The sequence below is a fragment of the Euwallacea similis genome, chromosome 15 (assembly GCF_039881205.1).
Source record: "Euwallacea similis isolate ESF13 chromosome 15, ESF131.1, whole genome shotgun sequence".
NCBI classification, from domain to species: Eukaryota; Metazoa; Arthropoda; class Insecta; order Coleoptera; family Curculionidae; genus Euwallacea; species Euwallacea similis.
The window spans coordinates 309252-325329 of record NC_089623.1 but is presented as its reverse complement, the minus strand read 5'-3'; the positions used below and the strand labels follow the sequence as shown (position 1 = coordinate 325329).

The 16078-nt window shown below is 32.8% G+C and overlaps 2 protein-coding genes across 2 annotated transcripts in view; one reads left to right on the top strand and one right to left on the bottom strand.

Moving 5' to 3' along the window:
• LOC136413898 (fibrillin-2-like) overlaps positions 1-4585 on the top strand; it is a 51500-nt gene extending 46915 nt beyond the window's left edge. The window contains exons 44-45 of the mRNA XM_066397659.1: positions 932-1135; positions 3880-4585. Coding sequence (XP_066253756.1) covers positions 932-1135; positions 3880-4110 — 435 coding nt within the window. The 3' untranslated portion in view covers positions 4111-4585. The remainder of the gene's footprint in view (positions 1-931; positions 1136-3879) is intronic.
• On the bottom strand, positions 4115-14151 carry LOC136413874 (nose resistant to fluoxetine protein 6-like). Its single transcript, XM_066397626.1, has 13 exons — positions 13919-14151; positions 12395-12591; positions 11825-12060; positions 11698-11771; positions 6759-6958; positions 6540-6709; positions 6320-6488; positions 6083-6267; positions 5902-6022; positions 5672-5855; positions 4973-5115; positions 4779-4896; positions 4115-4725 (listed from the first exon to the last, which is right to left on the bottom strand). Exons 1-13 carry the CDS (start codon positions 14130-14132, stop codon positions 4637-4639), a joined length of 2100 nt encoding a protein of 699 aa, XP_066253723.1. The 5' UTR covers positions 14133-14151; the 3' UTR covers positions 4115-4636.
• Positions 14152-16078: the final 1927 nt, after the last annotated feature.

Genomic DNA, 16078 nt, shown 5'->3' with positions numbered 1-16078 from the left:
AACCCTCGTCTGGTTTAAAATTCTACACGTATTTTTTTAAATTCGAAATTTTTCTGTACCTGTAAGTCCACTCAATTGTTTTATGTGTAAATTCCGTTTCTCTCAGTAATGTGATCTGTCCTCTATTTATTTATATTTTAATAACTTAATAATCATTTCTGTTTTTAGTTAATCTTCTCGAAATTTTTAATAATTAGAAATATGAACTTTTTTATATTTTTTTATTTTCATGTTATATAATTCTGAATTATGTTAGATTTTTTCCTTTCTTTTTCTTTTTCTTTTTTTTTCTTTTCTTTTCCATTTTGTGATTCGTTTTCTGTAGATTTAAATTGTTCTTTCCACAACATATTATTTTTTCAATTTGTTAATTTTCAGAGTCAAGTTAGGCTGCGAACGCTTTGAAACTGTGTTTGCGTATTGTAGAGTTGACCCATTGTACGTCAAGTTTTTTTTACTTGGCTCCTTGAAAAGATAAATGAATTTCAGTAAAGAAATGGAACTTTGAACGAGGTCATCCAGTCAAATAAGACTAACCAATAGCTCTCTTGTTCGATTTAACAACTGACGTTTCCCCAACGTTAAACGTTTTCTGCCAATCCGGAATTTTATAGACAAAAACGTTTAGAGATAACCCGAGTGTCAGCGTGGGGCTAAAGCCGTGATTCCAATGGACCCGACTAATTTCGAAACCTGATTGATGGCAAACTGAAAGCAATAAAAACAGCACGTTCGGGTCCTCCAGATGGCATTAAGGGTAATCCTTGACTGACCACTTGACACTTGCAAATGTTCCAAATGGTCAAATAATTTGATTCTGCGGCATGAAGGGCCGACGTTATTGGAGCTAGGAATGGCGCTTTGTTTGCACTGTTAAGACTTTGAGGGTATTTTTGCCTTCTTTCTCAATTATCTATCAATTTTGTTTCAGGTTAATGGCAGACATAGACGTGATTCGAGACACCAGGGCGGCAGATCTCTCCGCAATGATACCGGTGCCTCTTTATTCAAAGGGAAGCAGGGATCGAGGAGAAGGACGCGCAGACACTATCACGGCGAAGAGGTCGACTTGAAAATCTCTTTGTCGCAAACGAGGCACAAAATCAGGATATTGAAAATACAGCCTGCGGTTAAGGTACGTCTATCAATTTAGTCGTTATATTGTTAGACTCTGTTATGATAGAGAGTGTCTGTTTCTGTTATAAAGTTATAACAGAAAATAATGAAGCAGTTGTGCTCATATCCCGAGGTGGCCCTTTGGTCTAGCATTTCCGTTTTAATTACTGACAATCAATAAAGACTGGACAGAATAATTCATTTAGTATATATCTAATTACATCAATAACAATCGGATGTTCTTGAAGTCTAGTTGTATTTAGTTAGACAACTCCTAACTCACTTATCTCTGTTAGTAATAATAATAATTATTCTGACAAGTTACCTTATATTATTATCAAGAAATGTGCCTGTATAAGTTCAATGAACTTCACGATTCAATCCTAAGGCTGATACAAATAATAAATGTGAAGAATTGATAATCATTCCATTTCATTAGAAAATTCACGGCTTTGATCGTTTTATATAATATTGCAGTCTTGTGATATTTTTACGTCCATTTAATGGAAATTCGCACTGCTTTTAACTTCGAATTTCTCGAAATTTTTCATATTACTCAAAAAGTCCAAATGGCTCTCCGTTGTCTGTATTTTTTCTTTTTTTTTAAATTGACCCCAAATAGACGTTCTCTAGTTGACTTTATAGAGCAAACGTTTAGAAGAAATTTTACTTACATTTGCCTGGAATTTCCTGAGAAACTCTCTTTCGTTGTTTTCCATTTTTCAAGCTTTTTATGAATTGAATTGGCAGGTTCCGATATTTCGATACTGCTGAATAACTTACCTGCACTGCGTATTATTTAGAAACTATTTCTGTTGTTTTTATTTACCGAATAGCTTCAACTCTTCAGTAAAATTACTAACTATATTTTATAATTATTTGGCCTTTCCAGAAGCCATATTTCCTACCTTTGATGGCACATTTTTTGAGAGAAGAATTACTTTCGCTGTTCTCGTCCTCCTCGAGAAGGCCTGATAGCTTTCTTTTCCAGCATTATAAATGGTGCTGGTGTTATTGGAGAAATACTGCCTTTCTCAAACTGAAGCATTTTCGCAGTGTGTGTTGTTACGAAATTGGAGCCCTAAATTATAGCCAAAAGAGTGAAAGTAACTCTGATTCCTCCAAAATTCACATATTGACACTAATTTTAAGGCTTTTTGAAGTGAACATTTTTGGTTACTATTGCAAGACTATTAGTCTTTTTTACTTCGTAGTTCGATAGTCAGAAACATCATTTATCTTCTTTGGCCATCCTCCATTTGCAAGAACTAAAGACGTAGTAGCTTTCGTTTCACGAAAAATTTAGTCACGTCTGAGAATTTTACCCAACATATTGGTTTTCACTGGCTTGTGAGCACTAAAACCATAAAAAAATATATAGTGATATAGGTATATTTGTTTTAAAACTTTTGAAAATCACTGGCTCTTCAAAAATTCTACTTTTTCTGATACTGAGCCAAAAACACTATATTCCCTTTTACAAAAAATCAGATCCGTTGAGTTTCTCAGATTGCCCGATATAAAACCGTGAAGCAGCACGTATGTAAAAAAGGAAATTTTCGTTAAAGACAATCTACGCGACTGTTTTTATAAGATTTAAAAACCAAGGCGATGTCCACATTTTATGTTGAAATTTTAAATTTAGTCTGCGGGTATAGCACTTTCAAATCTGTGATGAACAAAATGTGAAACAGTATACCCATTAATGCAACGATTTTCAATAATGTTTTCTATTCTTAAAGACTAGCTATGTCACTGATTTTATAAAGGAGTAAAAGCTGAGGCGACCGTCTTTCGCTGCTAAAATTGGTGCCTTCCCTTACAAAACATCGGTGATGTAGGGCATGGTGCTTGTCAGTTTACGGGAAAATGCCGCAAAGCGGTATACCTATAAGCAGAGATTCTGCTCTTAATGATAATCTACGATAATGATTTTATAACGTATTATAGTCGAAAAGATCTTTTTAACTTGTTAAAATTGACGACTGATTTACAAAAAATTTAAGCTTGTAGCGCCTTCTAGTTTGCGACAAAAAAAATCATGAAACGGTATATTAATAAGGACCTTTTGAATATTTAAGTGTTCTTAAAGGATATCTACACCACTGATTTTATAAGTTATTAGATTCAAAAACTTTCTTTATTTCTTTGAATTAACAACTGCTTTCAGTAAAACTCAGATAGCACTTCTCAGATTGGGAGTACCCAAATTGTGAAACAGTACGTTAGTAAATACAGTGATTTTCAAAAACACTTATCGATTTTAATGCAACATACAACACTAATTGTAAAGGATTTTGGAATTGGAAATCTTTTCTTTCTCTCTTAAAATTGACAACTGTTAAAAAACACTGGCGGCATAGCTCTTTTCAGCTTTAAGGAAAAAAATCGTGGGAGAGTATATGGTATTAGCCAGGAGTAAATCGTACTTTTTTTATTCCAAAAGAATTTTATTTCTCTCTTCAAATGGGCGATTTTCTTTGCCAACACTAAGTAGCGTAGCGCTTACAATTTGGAAAAATACGTTTCACGTTTCACAGTATTTTCCTCGCAAACGGTATTCTGAAAAATATCGCGAAACAGTACTTTCAAGAATGTTCAACAGTTGTTCAAAGCTATGTAGATAGTCCTCTGACTTGACTTCTGACAAGCATAAAATGAGTTTTGATTTTGCTGATATGTTTCCATTATCAAATTATTTTTTGTTTATCACTGCTATCTGCGAATTATCCTTTGGTTCCTCATAAAAACCTTTTGTTCCAGAAACCCATGACTTACACCATAATAAAAGGAAATGAGCACAACAAACTGGAACTAATCAACAAGCACGGAGTCTGGGCTCTTCATTTCAAAAGACGATTAAAAAAACCTGGTCAATTCAACTTGATTATCCATGGAAAGGTGACAGAACATGAGAATGACACTGCTGCAGGGGATGGGAACGATTATGGTAAACCTTTGACTTTGAGAGTGCGACTTGTGGTTACTGAGTAGTAAGTTTCAAATTTTGCAAGAGTAGGTAATTTATTAATAAAATAATATATTCACGTTAATATAAATATAGTAGAAATTAGTGCACGATTCGATATTTATTCTGCTGTTGTGGAACTTCAGATCACTGCCATATCTCGGATGTCTTTGTATGCAGTAATAGTTTCCATCACTGAAATATCTAGAGAATCTCTATCGGAAACTATTACAAATTTAACTGCCATATTTTGCTTATTTTTAGTAGCTTATTAATTTTACGCTAAAGCCTGGTTTCCAGAATATTATCATTAAGATTTATATGAAAAATGTCAGTTTTAGTATTATCGATAACTAACTTAGCGTAGTTATTATTGCTGTAAATTTAATAAGCCTTGGATAATTTTTATATTTATGAAATCGTGTACAAACTGTAAGTTACCCAAACATTTTCTTGAATTTTAAGCTGCTTTAGAGTAATAACGAGGTTTATAAACTATAAGATGGTTTTATTTGGCAATAACTGACTTCGAGCAGGATTGCTCAGGAGAAATTACTTCAACTTCCTATTTATCCCACGAATTTTCGCAGAAATTGCAGTCTTGAAAGCTTTATCAGGATACTTTATTGCTGGCTTGTAATCTAAACATTAATAATTTCAGTTAATTGCTCGACTATACGAGCACACGACTTACCATTGATATATTTTTTCAGTATTAACTTCATAATATTCAGATAAGGTGATTCGAAAGCCAAACACCATGCTAATGACGTCAAGAGTATGAAGGGAAGAGCTACTAAATAGTGTTGCATCTGGAAATACGTTGCAAAATCAATAATATAGTCAAACCCTCCGGGAATTGAAGGATAATGTTCCTTTCGTACTTACGGTTATGAATGAGCTATGCGGAGATGAACTTCTTTTGCCTCCATGAAGTAATATGATTACGGACGTTTGTACTAAGAACACACTGTAGGCCATTTTTACTATAAATTGATGGATTTCCAGGGATAATATATAGTTTACAATCCCTGGAAAATTACTAAAAATTAGAATTATTTTTATATGGAAAAGACTGAAGGAATGAGTAAGAAGATGATCTCTTTATTTCTAATGACTTATGTCGAGATTAATATCATTGTGTGGCCTCTTTCTGATCTACGAATGACATTGTAATATGATTGTCTTTGCCTTATATACACACAACCAAATTTATATGGAATCACCCAGAAATTTACATTTTTTGTTTCTTTTTTAATTTTAGAATTTTTTTAAATATTTTTCTTCTATAATAAAACGTTTTTGGATAAACTACTTTTTATCTTGAAATAATTATTTTCAAGTGTAATACTGTTTTCTCGTAGTTACTAAGTGATTTCACATAAGTTTGGCTGTGTATACTTGTAGCAAAAAGCAGAGGAACGAAGGTAATCTCATCGATACGTGAGTTGATGTAAGAACAGATCAGTAAATAAAAAATCAGGAACAATCTGCAGATATATCTCGAGTGAATGCTTTCATTTATTGAGGTATACTCTTTCTAGTTTCTTAAGGATTCTTTGCACATATTTTATCACAGAAACTTACCTCCATATTCATTAACACACAATATGATTACGAAGCAAACTGCTATACCCCAAATTGGTCTGGAAAACGCATTGAACAGACCTGCTTGATGTGCATCATATGGATGAATATTCAATGAATTATGCCATTTTGCCACTCCTACGAACATTATTGTTACAGCAATCCACATAAGTGAAGCTGCAACCTTAAAAAAAGTTCAATAAATTCAGATTCTTCTTTTCAGAACTCACGTTGCGGAATTTTATTTTTGGATATTTATACAGCAAATTCCCAGTGATGATCCCGAAAATCCAGACCGGCATGCGTACAAATGTCGACTGATATAGAAGTTCATGGTAGGAATCCACCCCACTATAATGCAGTTATTAAAGTTTTCCGGTAAAGAAATGTAAATTTAACAATTTAACCCACTCTGATGGACTCCATTTCTCTTGATTTATTACAGTTACATAGTAGGTGTAAATCATAGATATTCCACATAAAACTAGCAGTCCTACAATTGCCTTTTTTGAGTATTTGCCCAAAAAATGAAGTATAAAGGGAGCTAGACACCATAACTGCCCATCAATTGCTAGATACCAGCTTTCTTCAAAGCACTTAAAAAATTTTATAGAAGAATTTTGATAATTAACTAATATGTATAATTACCTGATGTTGTAATTTAATCATATTAGTACCAAAAATTGCCGTAATCCAGCCGGTAAATCTGCAGGGCAGTGACGCTTTATACATTATAACAGGCCAAAATGGGCCTTCATTCATATATTTGAGAACGCTGAGTTTCAAGAGAATTATTGCTATTAGACCTGGCCACAATCTAGAAACTTCCAGGCTTAATTAATCATTACATGAAAATTTTAAATTTCACCTAAACGCTCTTCCTAAAAAGAACACAATGTACGTAAAAACTTTGCTACGTGGCAACAAATGTCCAAATTCCATGTATTTATAGGCGAGCAAAAGGCCACTAATAGCGAAGAATGTATCCACTCCATAAGGAGCCATCAGGACTATTTGAGCAGACCAACTTTTCCTCCACTGGTGACTAACAAAGTAAGTTTTAAGTTATTCTTACCGCTTATCTTACCTCAAAATGATTAATCATATTGGTAGTGCCAATCAAGAATGTAATAGTATACAAATGTCCAAATATAATCCAGAACAATGTTATGGTTTTCAGCCCTCTCAAACATGTAATATCTCCATATGGGGATTTCAGCAGTTTTGAGATGTTTTTTGCAAGAGAAAATGAGCAAAGCGTCTCTTCTATAAAGCTTTTGTTTGCAGCTAGAACCGTAAAAGTGAGTTTTATTTTACGAGGCTAAGTAGAAATATTATTGTGCCATAAAGTGGAAGGAATTTCTGGAATTATTATGGATTTAGATAGGAGATTATTCGCAAAACTTTCAGCAAATTGGATTTAAAATAATCGCTTATTTATTGAAATGAGGAAAAATTCTTTAGAACGTCAAATGAACTATTATTGATTCTGGCATGATCCACCGCACGAGAAAGCAAGCTTCATTCTAGAATAAATATGGCAATAACGAGGATTAATATAGGAAAATTGCTCAAATTGCAAATATGTTCCCTAGAAGAGCATATTTTCAAGCCATACCCTGAAAAGTTCATCCTGAAAATTATGTGAAAATTCATATACATTTACGAAATCTCTGAGACAAATCCTCAACAAATTGGAGTACAACCGTATATTTTGCTTAATAAAATCGTAAATTTATTCACTAGGAAGAGCGTGTTTTCCGGTTAAGTTTTGTAGAAATTTACTGTTAAAAGCAACAATGTGACTCTAACATCTCAAAAAGTGTAGGATAAAAGAGGATTCAAAAGTAGCGATTTTGAAATTCAAAAAAATTCAGATATAAGAATATTTGGTTGATCTTTCAGTTTGTTGATCACGACACAATTTGTTGTCTCAGGATTTTCAGTTGTAAAAGTGATTTGTTGGCATTCTTTGAGATTTGCGAGAAATTTTTGCTACTTTTGCAGTTGACAAAACTACACAGTTCTGATTGTCTTATGAATGTGAGATTGAACATCTATATGTGAAGACCATATATTTTCCGATGGTCTTTCTATCGTTTTCGTCCGTGTCTGTATATGTCGAAATATAATTTCTGGATATACCTTATGTGAAAAATAATTAGGACAATATTTCCTGTCCATTGGTTTTCCGCTATTCTGCAAATAACGAATTATTCTTTTGGCTGGTTGTCGAGTCCTGCTATCTGCTCAAGTAGAAACCGCTAAAACTGGTCTTAAGGTTATTGACAGGTATAGCAATCCATCGAATAAATTTGCCTATATGGACTCGAATTCGTTTCTTGATTCGAAAAGGTTTCCATTATAATCACTCACGTTGAACCACGTTAACGGCTTTCCTACAGGGTGTTTCCAAAAATATGGGCAAAATCCCGGAAATGAAAAGTTCTTATCAAAAGATTGTATTATAAATTGTTTTCTAAAAACTTACCCATACAGAAATACAACTCTTCAGAATTTGATAGCGAAAATTGTATTTTCCAAATAGCTTTTCTTCCAATTGATGAAATTTAATGAATTTTGGGTCACTCATGTATTGTAACAAGGTTGATAAGATAAGGCCTAACGCTTCTTTCTACATCTTCAGGGAAGCGGAGGGGAGGCTACCCTCAGCTTCTTTATCTCTTAAGTAATGGAATTTTGCATTATTTTTTACTCTGCCACCTAGATACCAAAATAAACAAAATTTTGTGTTAAAATTGTTAAAAATAACTTTATTATCTCGAAATAAATTCATTAAATTTTATCAACTAAAAAGAAAATTATTTAGAAAATACCATTTTTGATATTAAATCTTGAAGAGCTGCATTTCCACAAGAGTAAGTTTTTGAAAAATAATTTATAAGCATAAATACAATCTTTTTATTTCCGAGATATTGCGCACATTTTTGAAAACACCCTCTATAAATACAGTCTATTGACTCTTAAATTGTTTTCTGTTGTGATAAATACTCTTACCAAGATATTTTTGACTTTCTCCAAATCCTTGGCATGGCAGTATAATTTCAATAATTCTGCTATCTCTTTAGCTTTCTTCTCACTTCCAGTTGCCAAAGTATCGTCCCTGTATATCAACATTCTTGCCAAAATATAGACACAACTCGTGTTTTGACCTGGCCCAGTTATTTTTTAATGACAACGCTAATAATATCCTAATTGTACATACGAGTGCGAAGAAATCAACTCTATAGATCTTTTTCTGTAATGCGAAAATGCTAGGTATGCTACCTAAATCTTATACTCATCAAGATGTTGGGGTCTTTGGACTTTTTTCCTCTATCTAACACCCTTTTTATAGAATAACCGTCAACTTAATTTGAATATCCTACTTCAGAATTTTCTCTATTATGTTATTCCTGGGTCCCCTCTCTATTATTTCTTTTATTGTCATCTTTGGATTCCTTGGCACTACTCGTATATTATTGGCACTGTTTTTTTGATGTATTACTTCTGTTGTTTGGAATTATGTTTCTTTTGATTTGATTGTAGTCAGCTTCAGTTTCAGTCAATTTTCTCTATATAAATGTTTCATATTTTGTGGCCCCCTCGTGAATGTCTAACAAATATGCCTATCTCTGTCCTCTTCTCTAAATTCTTTCTGCCTCTAACATGTTATTACGTCTTTCAAATATTCTTAACTTTGTTATGTCATTCTGTTCGTATCGTCTAAGAGAAAGTGTAATATCTTCTGTGACTGAAGTCGGAGATATATTAAGCTAAATATAGTATTTCCTCTCCCTTTTACTGCCTTGGTTGGTAAATATATTTCAGTAAACTTAATGTGTACCCTGTCCAATAACATTTGGTTCATTCGCTTAGCTGCGCCGTTCTGCAGAGTGCACGGCATAATATTTAATTATAATTCTTTACTTTGGGAATTCTTTTGAAAACCTGTTTATCATTTTTACGTCAATTTTTTTGAGTTTTAAGCCATTTTGTATTTTAATAAGTAATTAAAAAATATAGAACATTTTGAGCCGCTTTTTATAATTCTTCTGTGCCTTATTCTTTGTTGTAGTATAGTAGTTGATCAAATCTAAAATCTTATTTCAATTGACTTTTTTGCTAAGTTGAATCTGTAACTTTTTTCTAGCGGATCAACTATCCGTCTTTCCTCTGAAAATAGTTTCACTTTAAATAGTCAATTGTAAAAATTGATTGCATTCAATTGAGGACATGCAATTGCAGTATTTACCTTCTTGCCCTAGTATTTTTTCTTTTTCTCTTCATTAACTTCACTTGTATGGTGCTGTGACTGGGTTCATAATTTGATGGATTTATAAATGAGGATCAAATCTCTTTAATTTGTTCTTTATTATCACAGGCTATTCAAAAAATTACGTAGGAAACAGACTTTCTTTCATCCCACTCTCTTTCACTTGGCTTCACCTTCTTTTCTTCTTCATAAATATTTACTGGCAAATAAAACATATATATCACACTGGTCAATTATTTCTTCAAATTAGACTCACAAAATGATCTATTTTTTGAACAGAAATATACCGATGTGGAGTTCTCTTATGGAAAAACTGTCGAGATCAAACGAAAAAATGAATTTAAAAATTTTTCACAAGATTAATTTTCGTTTCAAATCTGAAAAGGCCACGAGAGCTTTAGCTCGAGAGGTCTTTTATTTGATTATAATACGAAATTTGTCGGGTTTGTTTATGAAAATTTCATTTTTGAATTTTTATTTCAGCAGGATCCGATAAGACACTGACGTCGAACGTACATTTTATTGAAAATTTTCAAAAACCAGCAATGGATGATGGATGAGATATGGATTAACGGTCCAAACATATGTTATTTAATTGTTTATTGTGGATAGAAAATGCCCCAGTTTCTTTCATTTTGGGCCTTATGATTTAATCTTTTCATAGTGTTTTTTTTTTGGTAAAAATGTTGTTATATAGGACGATTGCCCAAATATGGAAAATTTTTATTGTTTGTCCCAAAGTGAGTAAAATTGTCATGTCAAATCTCTTTAAGATTCATCCTTTATGTCAATTTTAAAATATCTATATTTTCAAAGTTAGATTACAAAATGTTCAAAAAAATAAATTTCTAGAACATTTGAACTTCCAAATAATGCGGAAAAAATCTAAAGTGAATCTGTACATATAGATAGACGTAACTAATATTAGTGAAGTCCTAAGAGTAATGGAACCCTCTATTTATATCAACTTAGGTAGGCTTTTTAACTCGCTATTGATCGGAGGTAGAAACTGTTGTCACAAATTTTCCACGGCAATAAAATTATTATATTACTTTGTCAACATATTGCAGAGAAATAAAAAATCAGTTACAGTATACCCGAGGGATACTAAAAGGGAGTCGGAACTCTCATCAAGAACGACACGTGCAAGACTTTAATATTCGAAGTTCGTAACTGATATCACTAATGAGTTTCCATCGAATTCTACATATTTTAACATTTAAAGATTACAGGATAATCTGAATAAATAATCATTCATAAAAATGATTAAGTATAATAGAGTTCTCAAGGGACATTGAACTACCTAAATTAAATTATCTAGTCTAGATACACCCTGGGTGAGTTTCTACAATGACTAATATAATAATTTGGTAATAAAACTCACGTATTTTTTCTCAAAGTTAGAGACAACTAGAAAAGCTATTGAAGAATAACGGAGGATAGATTCTGAGAAAAAATTGAACTTAATGAATCAAGCTATAATCAAGAGATATCAAGAGAGAAGATATCAAGGTAAATCTAGCTAAGTACGTAAGTTTTTAACTCACGAGTGATTTTAATTGGAACCGTACCTCATACTTTTGCTATGGCAACAAAATCATGTAGATGCTTAGTGCCGAAAGATTTCAAAAAATTAGTTTAAGAGTAATCTAGATTTTTGCAATAAACTTAATGTATTTTACCTCTTAAAGTAGTGAAATACGCACAAAGAGTTATCACTTATATAAAATCTACATTATGTAAAAATTACCTGAATTTTGACTGAGGTACACATCATAAAGGGTTACAATACAAATGAAGCAGAAGTATAGGCCAAATCCCCATCTAAAAATGAGTATTTTCTATAGTTTCCTTCAGTTACATTATAACTTACCTACATGATATATTGGTCGAAGGAAAATACATAAGGAACTTTTCCTTTATATGAGCAAAAGTCGTCATCTATGGAAACATGGAGGGGTAATCTTAAGGAATACTCCAAGTAATTCCACAGTTTTTGAATGTTTTCTGCATTGCAGGATTTTGGCAGACATATTCCGTGATTTATTCTGAATAATCCCAGAATCTTTTTCAGTTCAGTTCCTTCTCGAATGTTCATTATATCTGGAATAGTCTGTGCGAAAGTTGTTAATAATTAATTAGTTGGCTTAAGACCAGTAGAAAAAAATTAATTGAAATTCTGCAGTTGTCTTCGCAACAAAAGCAATTTTCTTTAAACTTACGGTTTTATCGCTAAGAAAGAAACAATAGGAACGGATATAAATATTTAATTTGAAAAGTTTCTAGACAAGACAAGCATGACAGAAAGTTCTGTTGCCGACTGCTTATGGATGAGCTTTCTTAACAGAATTTCAAACTTCCAACTATTCAACGTTTTATTGGAAGGGAAAGAAATTCATCGCATTTCTCTACATTTTTCTATAAGAAATTATAACTAAAAAACTTACGTTTGCAAAATCCAAAAGTTGTCCTAAATCTTTAGAGGAATTTTTAGATCTCGTAATGGAAACTGAACAATATTGCCCTTGAATAACCCCTATTTCTCCTTTATCCTTTTGCACTTTTAAACATTGATCAAAATCTCCAAAGTTACAGATATTACCAGATAAAAGTCCACTCTGCAATTTAGCTGACGCATCCAGCACTGTATCAAGAAAGAAAATAAATTAATTCTCATTGTTAGGAAATTAAGGGCATTTAGCCGTAAAATGTAATCTTCGCACGGCCCTTATATTCAGGTCATTTGTATTTCCGTACCCGCGATTTGAGCCAGCCCTGCAAATTATGCTGGGGGTTTGATTAATCAGTTTTCACATATTTCATCAATAATAATTTATCATGAATATGCAAGCAGCAGGGTTAGACCGGTCTGTAGACTTATTATTTTCAGGGTATTTCGAATTAATGGAACTTCGGGTAAAATGTTATAATGTTTAGAATTTCATTCACAACTCGTTCCACACCAAAAATCAGGTATTTAATTATAAAGCAGCAATGCCTATGAATCAAAATGTGTCACGAACGTACAGCATTTGGTTCTTGTCATTTTCCTCCGAGTACAGGGTGTTTCAGAACTATGGGATCAAACTTCTAGGAATTGTTCAGTGCAACAATAAGTCATCTGAGTATGAGAACCGTGCCCGCAAATGTCTTCTTGAGGCGCCACGGCCTTATGATGTTTTGAGACAGGTATGTCCAAAAATGTGTCGAAGTAATGATCAAGAACTTCTGTTATCAGTCTTGGCTAAAATAAACATCTAGCAAAAAGTACTTAACAGGGGTATTCAAATTAAAGGACGACATTTTGGACAATTTCTGTAGTGTTATTTTGTATAAACAAATTAAAATAAAACGTACTAAAACTCGATAAAACACATTTCTGTACATAACTGTGTTAAAGCATCGTAAGGCCGTATCGCCTTAGGGAGACATTTGCGGACACGGATTTTTATACCCAAATGTCTTATATTGTTGTACTGAACAATCTCTAGAAGTTTGATCCCATAGTTCTGAAACACCCTGCATAAGTGCATCGAAAATTTTAGATAATTTTATATCAACGTGCATTAATGCAATCTAAATTAGAAAAAAACGTTCGGGCATTCATCCTTTTTTCTTCCAAAAGAGCATTTATTCACATTAAATTAATACGATACTTTGAACGCACTGTTTATAGTACAAACGATTGATGAAACTTTTAATCGCTATTTAATTAAAATCATTTGATTCGTCATTAACTTTAGTTGCTAAAATACTTAGTCAAAAAGTAACTTTCAGTGTTTTTGAACTTGAGGAATCGATAACAAAACAAGACTTTTCTGAGGAAAACCAATTGATTCATAAAAGAAAAGATGGCATCAACAGGATTAAAAGAAGAATCTAGTTGGGAAAAAAATTGAAACACAAAAATTAAATTATTGTATTAGGAATATAAACAATTTTACGTAGACATTTTTATCGTCAAAACTTACTTTGCAAAGCCCACAGATGTTCTTTATCAAATTTAAATATATCACTTATCCACGTTTTCAATTGTACTGAGCATTCATTTTTGGGTACCACCTGCTCAATTAAATTTGTGAATTTCCGCTTTAAGAACTGCAAGTAGAGATTGGGCTGCAGAAATCCATTTGAAAAATTCAAACATAAAAATAGGACACTTAATTTGATATTTAACAATTTCATTGCAATATTACTTTGAGGACGCAGCTACAATACTGTTTGATAGTGAAAATTGTAAAAAATAATTACAACGAAGTTATCGCTGAAATTGGAAAATGCTTTTTGCGTTAATTAGTTGAAATTGATAAATATTTTTATATGGGAATTGATACTGAAGCACTCAAACCGGTTTTTAAATTCCTTCTTTGCAAAAACGAGGATCTCAAACCCACTTCCCATCAATCCTATAAGATCGCTTTATTCACTTAGGATTTCGTTATTCCATTGGAATAAAATTAAATACAATTCCAGCCCCTGAGGAATTATTTTTTCGTCGGATAAACGTCCCCAGTTTTAAAAGCTTTTGAACGTCATTGTACGTTATCTGGGAATAAAGCGATACTCTTTCCCTTTTTGTTCCCATTTTCATTCACGCATTTCTTAGCCAGAGCTTGACAAACTTTTTAGATTAAAACGGCTTAGAACTGATTTATTTTTATCTGGGTGGAAATTTTAATTTTCTCGAGGGAAGACGTTCATCCCCGCCACTAATGAATATAAGAAGGATTTTGGTTTATTACCAGCGTTTTCAGGAAAAATCAGTGGATTTAGGATTTGATTTTGTATAGGTTTTGAGAAGATTCAACATTTGCTTTCTTTCAGCAGAAAGGTCTTTCGGAGTAATAGTTGAAATTATTTCTATTCAGGATCGATAAAGACAGTTCTTCCTTGATTTCCTACGAATGGAACGTTCGAGGTTTGGGGTTTCATATTTTTCCCAGAAATCCAAAAAATTCATTTTCAGGCTGCCGAGAGAAAATAATTTGTCTCAGGAGAACCTAATTTGGGAGATTTACACAGTCAGAAAAATTAACCTTAAAATACTCATCAGAGATATTTTCCCACTTTGCTCCACATTCTCTAATATAATTAAGAGTAGCATTATCTGGAGCAGAAATACAGACGAATGCTTTTGTTAATTTTCGTTAAATCCTGGACATGTCCCACGTTGATAGTAAAAAGATTTAATTACGCCAGCTTTACTGTCAGGCTGTAAAGCACGAAAATGCGGCAGTTTTAGATAACGACTTTCGGGAACAATAAAACGCCAAGAAGCGAAGATATTTTATGGTATGAGCGTTAATTTGTCTCATTAAAATTCCTCTCGAAAAATTACAGTTATGCGAGAAACGCTAAACGAAATTGTTTTGCACAAAACAAAATTCCACGTCACACTTGTCCGCATGTGATGTGGATTATTGGTGACGACGTTTGACTATGTGTGTATCACCATATAGTATACGAGAATAGTCCCAGAAGTACCCGACCTGACATATAGATGGCGATTTATTGTTAAAAATTTGCGTACATTACAAAGACCTAACCTTAAAAAAAATCTAAAGTTTGTGTTTTTTTGGAGCTGTTTTTCGTGAACATTTTTAGAGGTTTTGTGAACGTGGAAAAATTGGCCATCGATAAGTGATTCAATGCTTTCATTTGAAAAATTGTTTAGGAGAGTATTTTGGTCTTGAAATGTACATCAGTGGCATAGCCATTAAAAATCGATATATAATTGTTTGAAAAAAATTAAGTAACAGAACTGTGTTCCTCAATGTTGATCCAGTGAGAATCTTCAGGGTTTTATTACAGCATCTGCTTTCGTTAAAATAGTAATTCTAGATGACTCAAACACCATGAAAATGCCACCAAGGGCAGTGCAAGTAAAAAGTTTGGCAGTTTCAACTAGACTTTTCAGTATATTTCATCATGTTGACATACATTTCTGAAACAGAGTTATGTGTTGATGTATGATTAAACCATATATAATCCAGTAAGAGTTTAGTGGAAAATTTATTTTTTGAACATATGAATTGTGCAAGAGGGAGAAGGCCCGCATGAGATTTAATGTGCCTCCGACCAAAATCAACCAAGTGGCTTGCGGGGCTAGCGGCTGGCGTGGGTGAAGTCAG